Source organism: Sinocyclocheilus rhinocerous, unplaced genomic scaffold (assembly GCF_001515625.1).
Source record: "Sinocyclocheilus rhinocerous isolate Xijiao unplaced genomic scaffold, SAMN03320098_v1.1 scaffold1330, whole genome shotgun sequence".
Taxonomy (NCBI): domain Eukaryota; kingdom Metazoa; phylum Chordata; class Actinopteri; order Cypriniformes; family Cyprinidae; genus Sinocyclocheilus; species Sinocyclocheilus rhinocerous.
Window position 1 is genome coordinate 306199 of NW_015665026.1, and position 18588 is coordinate 324786.

At 37.3% G+C, this 18588-nt stretch overlaps 1 protein-coding gene across 1 annotated transcript in view; it reads left to right on the top strand.

Moving 5' to 3' along the window:
* The window catches only part of LOC107730946 (kin of IRRE-like protein 3), a 127435-nt gene extending 124928 nt beyond the window's left edge, over positions 1-2507 (top strand). Inside the window, exons 17-18 of the mRNA XM_016541909.1 lie at positions 930-1438; positions 2438-2507. Coding sequence (XP_016397395.1) covers positions 930-1394 — 465 coding nt within the window. The 3' untranslated portion in view covers positions 1395-1438; positions 2438-2507. The remainder of the gene's footprint in view (positions 1-929; positions 1439-2437) is intronic.
* Positions 2508-18588: the final 16081 nt, after the last annotated feature.

An 18588-nucleotide genomic window follows, 5' to 3' on the forward strand; every position in this document is an offset into this window, starting at 1 on the left:
CAGGTAATTATGAATTCTTATCTCACAATTCAGACATTTTTTTTCTGCAATTCTGAGTTTATATCTCACAATTCTGACTCAGACTCAGAATTGTGAGATATGAATTCAGAATTGCGAGATTAAAAGTCGCAATTACCTATTTTTATTTTGTATTACTTGGCAGAAACAAGCTTTTTTCCTGCGAATTCAGATTTTATCTCACAATTCTGACTTTTTTCTTGTAATTTTATGAAAATTTGTCTGAATTGTGAGATATAAACTCAGAAATTTAAGTCTTAAAAGTTGCAATAACCTTTTATTGTAGTCAGAAACAAGCCACAAATTTGTCTGAATTGTGAGATATAAACTCAGAAATTTAAGTCTTAAAAGTTGCAATAACCTTTTATTGTAGTCAGAAACAAGCTTTTTTCTCAAAAATGTGTTTCTATCTCACAATTCAGACTTTTCTTCTCAGAATTGCAAGTTTATAGCTCACAATTCAGACTTACATGAATTGCAAATGTATACTAAACTATATAGTCGAGTCGTGGCCTAATGGTTAGAGAGTCAGACTTGTAATGCAAAGGTCGTGGGTTTGAGTCTCAGGTCCGGCAGGGACTGTAGATGGGGGGAGTTAATGACCAGCGCTCTCTTCCACCCTCAATACCACGACTGAGGTGAGACCCTCGAGCAAGGCACCGAACCCCCAACTGCTGGGTATGTGTGTTCACTACTCACTGCTGTGTGTGTGCACTTGGATGGGTGAAATGCAGAGCACAAATTACACCGTACTTGGCCACCTATCCTATCCTATATGTAGCCTATAATATATGTGCTGGCAAAATGCTGTGCCATGTAAATTAAATCATTGTCACTCTTTTTCCTATGGCTCATTTGCATAAAAAATGTGCAAATAATTCAATGGTGGATTAAATGTATTTGTCTCACAGGATCCGACCAACGGATACTACAGCGTGAACACCTTCAAAGAACAACCGACCCCGACCATATCCCTGACAGCCAATCAGAACGCCGAGGTCCGAAACCCTGCCACAGCGACCCTCGGAAAACACCGCGTCCCCACTGGCATGTCTTACACCAACATTTACAACACACTGGGTGCCGGTCCCAACCGACTATATGACTACAGTCAGCGTTTCGTACTGGGAATGGGCAGCAGCTCCATCGAGTTGTGCGAACGTGAGTTTCAGAGGGGATCGCTCAGCGATTCCAGCTCGTTCCAGGATACGCAGTGCGACAACAGCGTCAGCAGCTACAGCAAGCAGGACGGATACGTGCAGTTCGACAAAGCTAGCAAAGCCTCTGTGTCATCTTCGTCCCACTATTCACAGTCGTCATCCCAGACCTCGGACCTGACTCGACCACTACAGAAACGCATGCAAACGCACGTTTAACTAGAGGACTGAACATCATACATGCTTTTGGACGAACACTAAAGGTGAGTCACCTGTGCTTCATGCATCATTCGTGAACAAATCCAAACGTCTCAAGCTTGGAAAGATATTCCCGACATCTCAAGCTCATTTTTCCGTATATTTTGAAAAGTAACGTGGTTTTTAGATCTCATGTTCTTTGTGGAAGACTTGAGAGTTTGGGAAATGAAAACAGGGGAAACCAAACCTTGGGTGTCGTTTCATAACATGACAATCAGGAGTCCATCCACACAGTCGCCATTGACTATCACAGTGAGCCAATCTAATCTGTTCCATGCAGGAACTTGGAACTGTGGGAGAACCTCGAGGTTTGTGTTCATTTTTTTTAACGAGGAGCCAAACTTGGGCCATTTTGTAGTTCTTCTACTGTGGCCCAAAGCACAAGGGTGTCTGTTCAATGCCAACCGCAGTGTTTCTCTGCTGATAAAGAGATCTAAACGAGGATGAATTATCCTCCGGAGGTCGTTGCTAAGGACTCTCTCTGTAAGATAGATTTCACTTGTGTGCACTAAACTGTTTTTTAATTACATCTCTCTCCTTATGTGGTCTCTCGTCTTTACGATTTCATGCTTTGTGTTTTTTTTTCCAACGCAATGCGAATGTGTAAAAACACACACGGCCAAACTGCATGTGTGGGGAGTTCTTCAGGAGCTTTGCATAACGTGGACAGCATAGTGTTTACATTAAAGAGACCAGAATGTAAATCAATACTTTTATTTTCTCAACACGTACTAAATGTGAGCTGATCGTTTCAACTCTTCATGGTTAATAAATGCATTTATGTACGTACATGTCCTGTGAATTCAGACACTCTGTTGTTGGAAGCTTCTTTTATACCTCCAACAATGTGGTGGTGTTGTTGTTCTATACATCATTGCGCATAAACTCCACATTCTGGTGGGAGTATGATTGAATTCATTTTTTTCCCCACTTGTTCTGATGTTCTGTTTAAGGCTGCCATATGTATAAGCTCACTGTTTTAAGTAAGCTTCTCTTTTCCGCAGCCCCCCTGAATGTCTGGCATAAACGTTTACATGGCGTAATTGATGCAGGAAGTACCTCCCGTCGATGGATGAGCCTGCAGAATGTTCAGAGTGAAACTTCAAATAATCATGATTACAAAATAAGTGTTGAATAAAACAGTGTTTGGGAAAGATGTTCTGTGGTCATTAAAACTGAGGCGGCTTCTCTTTTTTTTTTTTTGGTTCATCTAACATTTTTTATGAAAGGAGGGGCTTCCTGTCAAGTCGGATTATGGCAACAGCAGGTCACCTCAAATGTACCAACTGAAATATGCATGCTGTAAAATTAATAGGTTTTGAAAGTTTTAACTTCATTTAAAAATGCTGCTGCAATTAGTTAAAGGGATAGTTCACCCAAAAATGAAATTTGATGTTTATCTACTTACCCCCAGGGCATCCAAGATGTAGGTGACTTTGTTTCTTCAGTAGAACACAAACGAAGATTTTTAACTCAAACCGTTGCAGTCTGTCAGTCATATAATGGAAGTGAATGGGAATCATGGCATTGAGAGTCAAAAAAACATACACAAACAAAACCAAATTAAACCCTGCGGCTCGTGACGATACATTGATGTGTAAAGACACGAAACGATTGGTCTGTGCAAGAAACTGAACGGTATTTTTTTACTGTTTTTTACCTCTCCTATCCTTTTACCTTTACCGCCACCTAGGGATGCAGCGATTAACCGGTTTCACAATTAACCGCGCTTTAAAATGTCGGTTTAAAAAAACGAGTGTTTCTGTTGCACAGAACGGAACAGTTGCAACTTGCGCAAAACGAAAACAAAGTTACACCAGCCGGTGCACCAGCTTTAAATGCTGTGCTTATCAGAGACACGGAGGCTACTACACACACTAGATTAACTATGACAGAGGAACCAAACAGCGATCTTTTATTTCCACCAGAGTAATGACTGAAGTCAATAGTGTGAGACGATTTTGGGTACACCAAGAATGACCAGGGTGTCATTTAAATATTGCTGTAAAAACTGCTGCTAAAGAGCGAATACACAACTTTAAACTATTTTAATGCACGATGTCGTGAAGCAAAAAGAAGAAGAAGAAACGTCACGCGCCGGCTGTTGAGAACGTGCTCAGGACAGTTCAGACATTGCGGTGAATCAAGAGGTAAAAAAACGATATAAATACTGTTCAGTTTCTTGCACACCAACTTAATTAAAGTTAACTTATATAAAGTTAACTTATAATTTTTAAGTCAAGCATGAACACTTACTATTTTAAGTTGAAACAATGCATTATTACTTATTCCAATGTTAAATTTTAAGTTTTAATAACTAATTAATGGGGGGACATATCAGATTGTCCTTGCTCTTTTAAAGAAAATATACTATTTAGGCAACGCCATGTGACAAATAAGACACTGACAATGAAAATGCAGCAAGATTAGAACATATTTTATGTTTAATATAGTTATGTGCAGCTCGATTTAGCTTACACCGCACAATGGCACAGAAATAAAATCATGAGTGACCAAGTTTCTTGTCACTATGCAGCTGGTTAAGACAATGTCGGATTTGAACAGATGAATTTTATTCACTTTATTGCATTTCATGTGTAAAGAAGTAACAGTACGAAAGCAAAAACAGCCTGCTTTATTCTAAGGATGAGTAATAGGATGGACAAGGATCATATATTTTTATGAGAGCCTTAAAAATAATCAGCAATTTATAATGTTCAATTTGTTAACATTATGCATTATACATCAATGATGGATAACAATTTTAAAGCCTTTATTAATCTCGGTTAATGTTCATTTCTACATACATTTTTTGATGTATTATGCATGAACATAAATTACTGATGAACAATGTTTCTCACTACCTTTCCAGGAGCTGCGCCAGGGTAGTCCAATTCCTGAACGAATGGCGCATGATTTCTTTTAAGTGAATCACAACACATATAGCTCAGCCAGGGTAGTTTGATTTGCGAATGAATGACTCGCGTGAGCCGGTTCTTTTAAAGAATCAAAACCATACAACCAGGGTTGTCCGATTCTCAAGCGAATGGCTCTATTAAGCCGATTCGTTCATGAACAGCGCTATTCAATTCCATTCAAGGAGGGCCAGGACCAGCAGATTTTGTTATTATAACCCTAATCAAAAACCCTGTCTGGAAATAATTAAGTTATCCTGAAGATTTTGATTAGCTGGTTCTGGTGTGTTTAATTAGGGTTGGAACTGAATCCAGGAATGGAACTGAAAAGCCCTTAACTACCCTTAACCTACATTAAAAAAAACAATGTAAAATGTTGTTCATTGTTAGTTCAAGATACCTAATGCCCACTTTAGAGTCTTTAAATACAACATATAAAATCATAAGGACTGTTGAGATCATCCTATTTAAATCTGATCTGAATAAGCCCTCCTTGAATAGAGCAACAGTCAGATACAGGGTCGAGGAAATGCAAACCTGATATAATCTCTCCGCGATAGCATTAGTGATATTTCATAAACCCTCCAACCATCTTTATACAAATGAGTTCTCCTCTGGCTTCAATCCATCATCTTGGCTTTTAAAGGTTGGCCCGACCACGACGGATCCATCTTGAAACTTAAATGGACTTTAAAGGATGATCTTACTCGAGGTACAGAGCCTCGTGTTTGTACTGGATTAAATTACAGTCCTTGTTGCTTCCGGCTTTGTCATCTTAATCGAAAGTCTAGTCACACACTTTGTAAATGCAGCTATTTGGAAAAGCCTTTATCAGCACATTCTTCAGTAGCCCGCGCTGTGTGTGTGTGTGGGAGACCTGAATGCTGGAGCTGAATTTGCCTATCTGTTGTGACCAGCGCTGAGTAAATTACTTCTGCAGCCACTTTCAGGATGCATCTATTGATTCTGCACACGGCCAGAAGTGATGGCAGCTTAATGCTTCAATTTACCCCAATCCACACTGCACACAACTTTGTAGCTCGTGCCTTGAACTTGTGCCGATGCTCACGTGGGGTTGAGGGCACGGGCGCGCACGTGGACAGAGCGGCATAGGCCTATGGATCTGTGCGCACGCGCTCACGATGACAGCAGACGCTGAGATGTTTATGTAAATTAAGATACAAGTATGCACATTTATATCACTGCAAACGCTCTGAAACTGATGATCACAGCATGCGGCGAGCCTCAGAAATGTGACATATGAAGCCCTAAATAAACGTCGTCGTTCCTCATCCTGCGCCCTGCAGGAAAATGATTCGAGCCTCTGAATGTATGATGAAACATCTCTACAAACCCGAGCTACTCATGAAAGTGTGTGATTTATTGTCTTTCTGCCCCAAGGTTATTATGGTTAACTAAAACCAATATCATCAGCAAAGCCAAAAAAGCTATTATGAAATAATAAACCATATTCTACAGCGCTTATTGGTTTTGTGTTAATGTTAATTCCTATGATAAGTTTAAAATTAGCATTCAAGTTCTAAATTAACATGAATGTATTGTAAACAGACATAAATAAACATTATTAACTTAACTTAATGAATGCTGTGAATAAGTAGCTGTGAAAGTCAGTGTGAACTGGTTGTGAAAATTAATTTTGTCAACTAAAACCGCCTAGGCTATTTAAAAAAAAAAGTATTTTCATCTACACAGAGCTGTGAAAGGCAGCAGAGAGAGAACAAAATATATATTTCATGCTTTTAAGAGCTTCCAGAAAAAAATAGTTCAATGGTAAAACTGGTGCTGTGATGAAATAGTTGTGATTGTTGCTTGAAAATTATTTTGTTTCATCAGAACACGTGGCTACTGTTTACAGAGCCCTGCAAAAATATCGCCTATATCGTGGCCATGAATTATGAATTTGTTGCCACAAAATACGTTTTACTAATTCATGCTCACCAGCAAAGCCGTGACCCATTATTTCTGAATTCAAAACTGCACACTACTCTTCCTGCCATTTAATGGAAAAAAAGGAGTAATAGTATGCTAGTGCAAGGTTCCAAATTCAGCATATCTGTATCTGTACAAAAAAAATAAAATAAAATAAAAACCCAAAGAATCACACAATTAGACAGTAGGGGGTGTCTGATTCTGATTCTGGTTCCATTATGGTACCTAAAGTTAGTTGTTGTAACATAATAGTACCTAAAAGGTACAAAAGTGAACCTTATGAAGAAGTACCACCCCAGTGGCAGCTTTTGTACCTTTTTTTTTCTCTCTGAGAGTGTAAAAAAAACCCAGTTCACTTTGATGCATAGATGCAGTAAATCTGAAATCAGTAACAATAATAAACCAGCATTAAACAAAGTAGTCATGCAAATTTTAGTACAGCTGTTAAACGTTGTAAAGACATTGCCGTCTAGTTGATCCAAAGTAACTCTCAAAACTCCTCTTTGATTCTAAAGATTGACACATTTACAGCACATTTAAGTGTTCACAATTACTGCGAAGCATTATGAATTTGATAAAGCTCTAAACTTAAACATATGAAAATACGAGTTTCTGGTGTATATTTTAGTATATATCATAGGCAGATGGAACAGTTTGTGGTGCTGGTGATGAAAACTACAACTATACTTATGCTACAGTAAATTTTCTAAAAACAAAATAAATAATTTTCAAAAAGTACAACTGAAATAAGAACTATTTATGCCCCCCATTAAAACTTACTAATTTGAAAAATGAAATTTGCAAAACAATAATAACCCTGTTTTTGTCTGATTATTTTTCTTGCAAACATCTTGATGATTAAGTAGAAAACTTTTTTTGTGTGAGTGTGTAATGAAGCAGTGAAGTGTCATTTAGAATCAACCTGCTGCTCAACAACAGCACAAAGCAATTAGAAGCACAACACAAAATATATAAAAAAAGAATAAATTCAAAATTGCTCATCTACTGGCATTGTGTTGTTGTTTTTTCCCCTGCTGCACATATGGCAAGAGGAAGTCACGAAATGGAAAGAAATCACTATGCAACCTATAGTTGAGATGAGTTCAGGAACAGAGAGCATCACATGACAGCAGAATAAGGTAATTTCTTCAAGATCATCTCTCTCCGCTAAAGTGCTCAAAATGAGGTTAAGGGGCCTCTGAGCCGCTGATGGTGTCGGAGCTGTCACATGAGAATGCTTGAATTTCCTGCTTAACCTTTTTGAGAGCAGGGCAAATAGAAACATTGTGAAGCCCTCGGAAAACGGGAAAAAAGAGACGGATCAGGTGACAGAGGAACTCAGCTTGGTTCATTCATCATTTCCTTTCAAAGAAAACTCAACAATGAACAAATAAGTGGGGCCCCGTCTGAAGATTCACACACACAGTTAAAATATATGAATCATTTGCCTACAACTATCACTAAATACAAGGCTGAATACAAACTGAGAAAATGCAATCTTAGTATGTCAAACAAAAAGTGTTTTGTGGAGAAAAAAAAATGAATGGATATGTTCTTTTATGCTATTTTTGCAGTATGCAAATTTTCTGTATTTTCCTGGGAAAGCCATGGAAATTTATAAAATGTTAAAAGGACATGGAGAAGGTGTTTTTTTCTAGTAATGCTTGCAGTCTCCTGCTAGAAATACTAAACATGTTATGATTTCAGAGGTGTCTTTGTTGCCTTGTCATATGCAGATTGCTTGTGCCTTTTAGGGCCTGTCTAATGTCCTAGATGTCCTTAGATGTCCTATCTAATGTCATGTCTAACAGATGACTAGAAAAAAGTATACTGACAATAAAAAAAAATCATAACTTTTCCATGACCTTTTAACATTTTAATAATTTCCATGACTTTTCTAATATCTAATAAAATGGCAAAATGTCAGTATAAAAAAAATAAAATAATATTCATTAGTCAGAAAGTGTGGCACAGTGCATTTGACTGTCCAGCGGGACAAATGAGACAAACAATTACAGTTGCAATTTTTTCTGTTTTAATTTATTAAATCTGCAGTCCGTAAGTTTTGCCTCTTTGTCGCCATCTCTGTTTGAAAACCTGCAATTGCAGCTGTGTGCGGAATTATCTTCCTTGCGTGGGTTGTGCGGCGGCACGGCTCCAGCGCGGATGAATCTAAGGTTTTGAGGAGTATGTGTGGCAGTCAGTCACCGCACCCACCTATGTTAGTTGATCTATAGTGGGCAATGGTCAAAGTAGCCTAATAATGTAGTCTATTAATTATGCATAAAAACCTGTCTGTTTACTTAAGTAACAGATATGGGTGTCATGCCATAACAGAATTCGCCAGAAAGAGGTATTCAGTCAGCGAGCGAGTGAAGAAAACACCGCATTTTAGCGATGACTCATCTGAACACCTCTGATTGGTCATTGCATTCATAAGCTCAACAGCATCGTGTGTGATTGGTTATAATGCGCAGTGATATAAAAGCGCATCTGTCTCTGGCTCAGGCCAGCCAGCGAACGCAGATTTGAATTTAGCAGCTGATGATATGACACGCTGAACCATAGGCGGAGCATGTGTAAGGCTGGCCAGGGGTCTTGGGGCAAAAATGCCACTAAATTAGACAAAAATGCCCCTGCACAAACAAATTAAATCTATTACGTCTATTGCTATCAAAGTGTAAATGAATAGAAAGTGTCGACTGCGCAATACATTAAGATTTGCTCATGTTGCACCGTATTTCATTTTAGGCGTTTTTACAGTGTTGCGCATTATAACCAATCACACACGATTCTGTTGAGCTTAGGAATGCAATGGCCAATCAGAAACTCATCAGCTTTGTTGAATGCACGCACGTTCGACGACTGAATTCCGCGAATTCTCTCATTATAAACAACAAAGCGCAGATGCTCGTACAATGTAAGGGATTCATTTCGCAGTGTAGACAACATCAGTGATTATAACGATAGTTTTGTTTTTTGAGAGTGCAATAGATCAAAGTGAAAATGTAATTTCTGTGCATAATTTATTCGCTGTTTGAATAACGTGGGAAGGAAACGTTATATAATTATCCATTTCTAATGTTTTAATTAAATTGCAATCACATTAAATACAAATTCAGTCCCATTAAACATATTTTATTAGCCTACATGACACCCGTGTCTGGTTCTTGCCACAAAAAAAAAGACAGGTTTATGATGTTTGTAGTTAATAGATTTGGATGCTTTTAGCCTTACCCTGGGGTTGGTTCACCCTCCGCCTATGCGCTGAACGATTTAATCACGCTGGTGTGATGTATCAAATATTCAAAATATTATTCGGCTATTTTTTGTCTTTTGGAAGCTGCATTCAAAATCCACTTGGCACGTGCCCCCTCACTTTGAATGGGCATGACGCCTCTGCTCACAAGCATGTTTTACAGTTTCATTTCGGCCGAGAGATTTACATGGATTCATTTGGAGGTCGTCAGAGATGTCAATGACTGCCCAGATAAAAGAGTGGCATTTCCCTGACATGATGATAACAGAGCATCAAATCTCAGAAAGATTCTCTATCATGCTGACTTAAAAAATCTCCTAAATAAAAAGGTTCAACCTTTTAAATTCCCCGTTGATTTAGGTGCTGTTCTTTTGAGCCTTTGGGTTTTATCCATTTCTAATGTTTTAATTAAATTGCAATCACATTAAATACAAATTCAGTCCCATTAAACATATTTTATTAGCCTACATGACACCCGTGTCTGGTTCTTGCCATTTGGTTGCATTTCCCTGACATGATGATAACACAGCATCAAATCTCAGAAAGATTCTCTATCATGCTGACTTAAAAAATTTCCTAAATAAAAAGGTTCAACCTTTTAAATTCCCCGTTGATTTAGGTGCTGTTCTTTTGAGCCTTTGGGACGTGCCCCCTCACTTTGAATGGGCATGACGCCTCTGCTCACAAGCATGTTTTACAGTTTCATTTCGGCCGAGAGATTTACATGGATTCATTTGGAGGTCGTCAGAGATGTCAATGACTGCCCAGATAAAAGAGTGGCATTTCCCTGACATGATGATAACAGAGCATCAAATCTCAGAAAGATTCTCTATCATGCTGACTTAAAAAATCTCCTAAATAAAAAGGTTCAACCTTTTAAATTCCCCGTTGATTTAGGTGCTGTTCTTTTGAGCCTTTGGGTTTTTGGGGTTTAATTAAAGTAAAAGGTATTGGACCTTTTAAAATGAAGGTTTAGTTTTTAAAAGTCAGGTGAGAGCTTGTTTCTAGGAATGAGTGCTGTGTTCGTAGGCTATATTTTTTTAATGGACTGAGGTGAAAATATTTCTTCGTTGTCTGCACAGATGAACTCTTGGCTTGAAACTAAATTATTTGAAAAGGAAATTACCCAGGCTGCCAGCGTCTAATCCCAAAGAACGGTTGTACACTGGCAAAACTGCATGGAAAAAAATTCTAAAACAGCGTGGAAAAGTCATGTCAATTTCAAATTGATTTCTAATTAGATGTGTGGAAGTGCAGAATGAATCAAATCGGTTTCCATGGCTACAACTGGTGACTACAATTTGAGGTAATTGTTAAAAACACCTGGTTCAATAGCATTGGAATGTCTGACTCACATTGGATGATTCATTTATCTGATTCACTGATTCATTTGAGTCATAACTCCCTGAGAGTCAGAGTTTTTTTATGTTACTGTTGTTGTTGTTTAACAGGAACCCCATTAACACAGATTTTACAACAGAGATTGTCAGTTGATTCTGATTGCATTTGATTCATCATTCACACAGTTTAAACTCACAGAAGATGTTACAGTTGAGTGATTCAATTCAGTTCAACTGAATCATTCAAAATAACCTTTTCAAAACTGATATATTCACATACACATTGTGTTTCTGTAACTGTTTCTACACATAGATTTTGTCTCAGCTCATGTGACTGTCAGGTTGGTTTGTTTGGATGGTTCATTTAACTGATTCGCTGATTTGTTTAAGTCAGAACTCCCTAAGCATCTCCATGCTCTCTTTTTTTTAATTTTTTATGTGAACCACTTAAAACTCGTTATACAACAAAGACTGCCAAATCTTGCATTTCTGATTGCATTTGATTCATCAATCTCACAGTTTAAACTCTTACAATCAAGTCATTTGAATCATTTCAACACAGTCATTCAAAAGAACCAGTTCAAAAGATTGATTCGTTCACATACACATTCTGTTTCTGTAACCTGTGTTTGTTTCTTCAAAAGCTAATCCAGATGTTGTCCCAGGCCATGTTGAATGTCAGTATGTGCTCTGGGTCAGTGTGTCTGAGTGTCAGCGCAGGCCAAGAGAGTCTGTTTGTACAGTGGGTCACGGTCGCTCTGTTGGGTTAAACATGGGTTTAATTGTGCATCAAAGTGGATTATAGGACTCCTGGCCATATGTTCCACCATGGTGTGGCTACAGATCAGGACTGGAAGGCTGCTTCATACTGTATAAAGTGAGCCTTCATGAGCCTTTGAGCAAAGCACTTTGCATAATTCCTGTGCCATATGAAAAACTGCAAATTAATGTGACCGCTAACAGCGAGCTTTCTCCAGATATTATAAAACACCTTTTCCAAGGCGATTATTCCTGTAATACATGTACTGCAGGTCAGTTTAGATAAAAGTGTCTGCTAGATGGCTGCTTAATAATTTGCAGAGTTTTATTAGTCATTTTAGTGCTGATTTGGGGGAAATTTGTGGAATTATGTGAAATTGATTTAAATATGATTAAATAATCAGAGCTGAGAGAAATGCAGTGTTATTGGTAGCTGAAAGCATGGAACAATTAGACCCAATATACACTCTTATAAATAAAGTTCTTCTTCTCTGCATCTATGTTCCTATGAAAATACATTAACATCCATGGAAACTTTCCATTTCACAAAAGGTTCTTTATAGTGAAAAACGTTTCGTCATATTTCGTAATTGGAAATAAAAGGAAAAAAAAAGTGGTTCTTTTAAAAACGATTTACTGAAAGGTTCTTTGGGGAACCCAGAATGGTCCGAAGACCCCTTTTGGAACCTTTTTTTTTAGCATGTATGTAATTTTATGATATTATATATAATAATATTGCATAATAAGCAAATATGCAACGGATTTGTAGAATTAATGAATGTCAAATATTTCTGTGGAAATGTTTTGTGGAGTTCTGCAAGCCCAGATTCCATATTACTTATAAATTGTTATCTTTTTTCCAAGCTACAAGGAAGCTGAAGGCTATATTTTTTTAGGCAAACAACATTTTTATAGTTCTTCCCATGAACTCTCCCCAGGTTCTCAATGGAAAAATGTAGAAGATGCTGGAGTACTTAAAGCAAAAGATCAAAAAGATCAGGTTGTTCGGTCAATGGTACCATTGATTTCTACTGACTTAAACACCCTAGAATATGATGTTTGGGGTATTAAGCAATGCTCAGAATGGCCCTAGACCATGTTACGGTATGAAATAATCATGAGTCATGTAGCAAAGCTGTCTTTAAAGCATCTTCCATCAGTATTTCAGCAGTAACAGGTTTCACATGACCCTGTGCCACTAAGCCACTAAACAATTTATCAGATTGGATTTTGACGTTCCCAGGAAACCCCAGACACTCGCACAGGTAAAGATGAGCGACATAAACCTGCGTCTACTGTTTTCATGACGGCTGTGAGGGAAAAGCTTATTTTCCAAAACATCACAGATGTCTCATCAATATCAAAAATTCTTCTCTGACATGTAAATATGCATATCACAGTGCAGGCTTATGTGAGTGTGGCTTCTGAGTTAAGTGCATTTGGTTTTCTCCTTCAAGCAATTCTCCTCCAATCAGAAGTGCTCATTTTCATTCATGTGGCATCCGGATAAACTAAACAAATAATTCTGATCTGGTATTCGGGATTTCGTGAAAGGCCTTGCCCTCACCTCAGGGGCACCAATCACAGCAGACGCCACCGGATGAGTGATTAGACGCCAGGCATGATTTGACCTTCAGGCTTTGTGTTGGCACACTATAAAAAAACGAGCGTGACATGATCTTTTGATCTCCCTCCCTGTCTCAGCTTCGACAACACATTTTTTTTTGATTGCCCGCACATACAAGATTCACTCCCTCTGAATAGAAAACAGCTTTGAATGATTCTTTTCAGAGGGTTTTTACATTTAGCTCTTGATATAGTTTTATTTTTGCTCTGCTAAGACAGTGAAGTGATTGATTCAGTTCACCAGACTATGATGAGTGCTTGTGAGCAACTGTACTAAATGATCATCACAGGTTATTGCGTTCAATACAAACACTGTTTAAAGTTCCAGTCCCATGACTGTGGGTAATTCTCTTTAATCTTACTTATGCTTGTCGATGGTATATATTTATTTATTAAAAAATGAAACAGTACCGCAGTTTATTTTTACCAGCTGCAAACTATAGGCCTATGATGGGAATGACCCTCGCTTATTGATTTAAAAGAACCATGAGGTTTTCTTTTCAAAAATGTTAGTCTTAACTCTTTCTTTTTTTTTTATCTGCTTTATGTGTGATTTTTTTTTTATTAGCTATTGTGGAACGTTATGGAACGTACATCTTTAAAAACTAAAAATGCAACAAAAGAACTCAATTGCGGAACTTTTTGGTACATTACTAGATCACTTATCTACTGATTTGACAGCTCTTTTTCACTATATATATATATATATATATATACTGTATATACACACACACCATAAAGTACTGACTCATAAGAGCAATTTGTACTTGAATTGGACCACGCTGGTCGCTTTGTATTTTTGTTTACGCATTCAGCCTGCAAATGGAACTCATTAGAAATACTCTTCTAGCCATTATTTTGCGGTAGACGTCTTATTATTGCATCACATTCAATGCAGACAGCTCAGGTAAAATATGATTTTTAGGCGCTGAAGCTTCAGCAGGGGGGAGCGCCGCTCATGAAAAGCAGTGCAAGAAACACTGGCCCACAGTGACAGCCGAACAGAACAATTACATATATATATATATGTCATTATTGCACTGAGAAAACCTTGATTTTAAGGACCAAAGGGTTTAGGGGGAAAGGAGTGATCCAAAAAGCCTCATTATAGGGATAGTTCACCTAAAAATGAAAATTCTGTCATCATTTACTCATGTCATTGCAAACCTCTATGACTGTATGTGGTTATTTTCCTCACACAAAGCTATTGTGTAATGTAGTGCTATCCCTTCAAGTGTCAGTGAAGAGCTGAACTAGCATTTCAAGAACCATAAACAGCCTTCCTGCAAAAATCCTTTAAAGATAAAAGATCAACAAATCAACTTAAAAACATTACAACACATCCGCCCTCCATGTAGCACTCGGCTCTGAACGCAAACACACCGCAATTACACCTTACAGTAAGATGCACAGCCGACTCTCTGAAAATCAATCATTTGGGATTGTTTTTTTACACTTTTAATGGGTTCCTGTGACCTTGCACCTTGTATTCTTTGGAGTGGAAAGCACTTCAGACTTCAGCCTGTCGATTTTATGATTTTAGAAATAAGTTGTGGCCAAATCATCCAGGTCAACAGAGACTCAGCCAAAAAGTTTAGAATTGGGAACTTCAGGCATTTATTCAGGAGGAAAGATATGCTTTTAAAATAAATGTCTCCATCATTTTGATATGTGCGGTGACTGTTCGTGACAGTGGCAGTTTGTGGGTGAGCTGTTCTGTGCTGTGGATGATATCAGACGCCCGGCCTGCATTAGTCTGTCCACTTTATGGCTGCAGCCAACGCTTTCCTTCCTCTTATCTGGCGAGAGTTCAGAAGTGACGGATGCATTAGGACATGCACTAGTAGCTTTCAAGAGCTTAAATCCATTTGCTGGATTATCACTTTGAGCCCCTGTGTAATGACATGGCTCAACCCCAAACATCTTCCAGGATGTTGGACATGAAGGGTCGTTTTTTAACATGACCTGCGTGGCCCTTTTTAAAACGCCAACGCTGCTAATATTTGCATTTTTCATCAAGTGCACAGAGTTGAACTAATCTAATGTGCATCTCCATCCTGTATCCTGGGTTCGATTCACAGGGAAAGTATACCTTGAATGCAATGTACTTTAAGTGGCTTTGGATAAAAGCACAGGTAAAACAGTAAACTTTTAACATTGATACACATTTCACACTTTAAAAAATGTATAATATATATATTTATTTATTTTTTATGTTTGTAACAACTTTTCCCAGAAACTATTAATATTAAACAGTATTTCAACTTTTTTTATATAAACTTTTTTTTTTAAACAAAAGAAGTGTGGATTGAAAAATCTTAAATATTTAGGTTTGTTATAGTTAACTAAAACTTAAACTAAAATCATAAAAAAAACTAAATATTTGTTACTTGAAATAAAACATTCACTAAAATAAAATAAAATAAAATAAAATATCTTTTTTTTTATTTCAGCTAGTTGCCAAACTACGGTATATTATTTTAGTTTAACTCGATAAAGGCCTACTAAAATAACTAAAATAAAAAATGTATAACTACATAGACATATATTTAAAAAGAAATTCTACAAATGACAAAATCACATAAAATTACAAAAACTTTACCTAAAATTAAAATGAAAACAGAACATATAAAAATAAAAACTTGGACTCAATAATAGTGCAAATCTCTTTAACATCTATTTAAGATATTCAAAGAGGTGTTTGCCCGTTGAAATGTGAGTGCCTTACTTTCAGGACATTAATGCTCTGCAATTGAATAACAGAAGAAGTCAATATTAAGGGGGTGGTGGGGCTATCTTGCCCTGAACTCAGGTTACCTTCTGTTTCATCATTTTTTTTTCCAGTTCGCTTGTTTGAATTTGTGCGTGCAAGTGTGTGTTTGCGCGAGAAAGAAACTGAGGGATAGGAATAATGAAGCCTGTCTTCGCATCATGAGGCCTTTCCCATGCCGCATTACTCTAGTGCCATCAGACGGCGAGGGAGGCCATCAGCAGCGTTGCGTCTGTACGACTCTGCTAATTATTCTCCTGCCTTTATTAGACTACAACCATCAGAGAGAAAAGAGGAAAGACATCATCTCCAGCCTAATTCTCTCCTGCTCTCCCTCTATTTCCCGTCAGACTCTGGTCTGAATGAGGCCGCTCGCTTTTATCACACAGATTACTTCACAGGGTGACTCCAAGCCATTAAATTCTTATCTGTGTCAGAGCTGAAATATGATGTTTACAGGCCTGTCTGGCTATTAGTGTTAGAGTTGAGATCTCATATCCACGACAGGCTCGGTAGACACTACAGAATTGATTAGGTGACCATGTCACTTGATTTGAACGTAAAAGCTGTATTACACGCCAAATGATGTACACCGGGCATTAAGACGAACATTAAGTCTGATTATTAGAGTCTGTGTGGCTGTGCACAAATATGAAGCAATATCTCCTCCTGACAACATTTTGTCAAAGATAAGCTCATTAAATACTAAATTAGACCATGCAAACCTAAACTTTGGACTTTTGGATTTCAAGATATTGAATGATATACCCATGTGTATGGAATGTGCCATAATTTCCATATTGCTGTATTTATTCAGCTCGAGTGATGGTCCATCTGCGCCACCTCATGGCCGATGTGCGTTACTGCATCTATACTAATATTATACTAATAATAGTGAATGTTTTGTCCATGTGGTATCAGATACAGATTTTAAAAGTGCAATGCTTATATACAGTTTATATGTAGCTACCATAACATAAGTCTTTAAATATATACATATATACATTTAAAATATTATGTGTTTTATATTTATTTAAAGACCTAAAGAAATAAAAAACATTACTACTACTTTATGTATTAACACACAGATACATATTATCATTTCTACTAAAACGTAGTATCTCTCTCTCTCTCTCTGTGTGTGTGTGTGTGTGTGTGTGAGAGATTTCTATTAAAATATATAAATGAAAAGAACACACGTATTATGATTTCTATTAAAATGTTTAATTAAAATTATGTATGTGTGTGTGTGTGTGTGTATTCTAAATTAAAAGAAAATATTTTACATTTAAAGAGTTAATAAAAAAAAATAAAAAAAACTTTAGTTATCATTTCTATTATCCAGTATTTGAGCAGAGTTGAACCAGGGTTGAACTAAAGTGTGTATTCTGTTGTTTCCACGGAGTTCACTCAGTGGCGGAGCCAGGATGTTTTTATAGGGGTGGCCAGCAACCAGATGGGGTGGCACAGAAATCTTCATTATTTCAATATAAAAATGTGATTGACTATAAAGTATTGGACTGTTTTAGTGCCTAAAACACAACTGAATACAATTAATTTCTACTAAATTGTATTTGAGATATTTGTGAATTAGATCAAGTAATGCTGAGTGAATATGACAATTTGTGTATTATTCCCCACCTCCAGGTATTTTAATAAAGGGGCTCTCTAGCTTTATTGCTTAGTCAGCTTGGTTCTGGTTCTCAAAACCCCCAAAAGCTTGTTCTCCATCATTGCATACTCATTGATGAGACATGCAGATAGTGATAAGAATTGGTAAAAAAAAACAAAAAACAAAACGGAAGTCAACAGCACATAAATCCAGAATGTAAAATGAGTTATTTTATGCATTTAAATGGTTTCATCTTCGTTTGTACTTTACAAAATAAAAAATAAAAATAGCGCATGTTTTCTAGTATAAATGCACAGTGTTCATATTTACTTGTGCATTAAATTACAAAAAATAAAAAATAAAAACAGCTTGCGCCTTATTGTGTAGGCCTATATTGTATATTGTGATTTCGAATTGCACAATATTTTAGTATATATAGCATATATTTTGCATTTGAGAGACGTTCTTTAATGTGATGCTATACATAAATGAATGCACTAATCGCCTTTTTTGGTAATTTCATGACTTAAAGGTACAATAGGAGATCTTGGAAAATGCTAACTTTAGCCTGATAGCACTGAAAGCGAATGTCCCACCCTTCTTTGAAGTGTGCGCCATGAGCACGGTAAAACAGCTGTCAGGACAGGAGAGGAAAGTTTGTTTTACTGACATATAGCTTACAACATCTCATCAGACCGCAGTTCACTGTTGTTCTACTGAAGCTCAGTTGGCACATATTCCTTTCCGCGCTCGTTTGACTTGCGCCTGGTGCTGAGGCGAAGTTGAAGTGCGCATCTGAAAAGTCTCCCTTTTGATGTGGTCATAAAGAGATACGGTGGCTCCGCGTCTTAATAAATGCATTTCTTGTCCAAAAAAAAAAAGTAACAAAAACTGCTCCGCTCCTGAGTTCACTTATCAACGTGT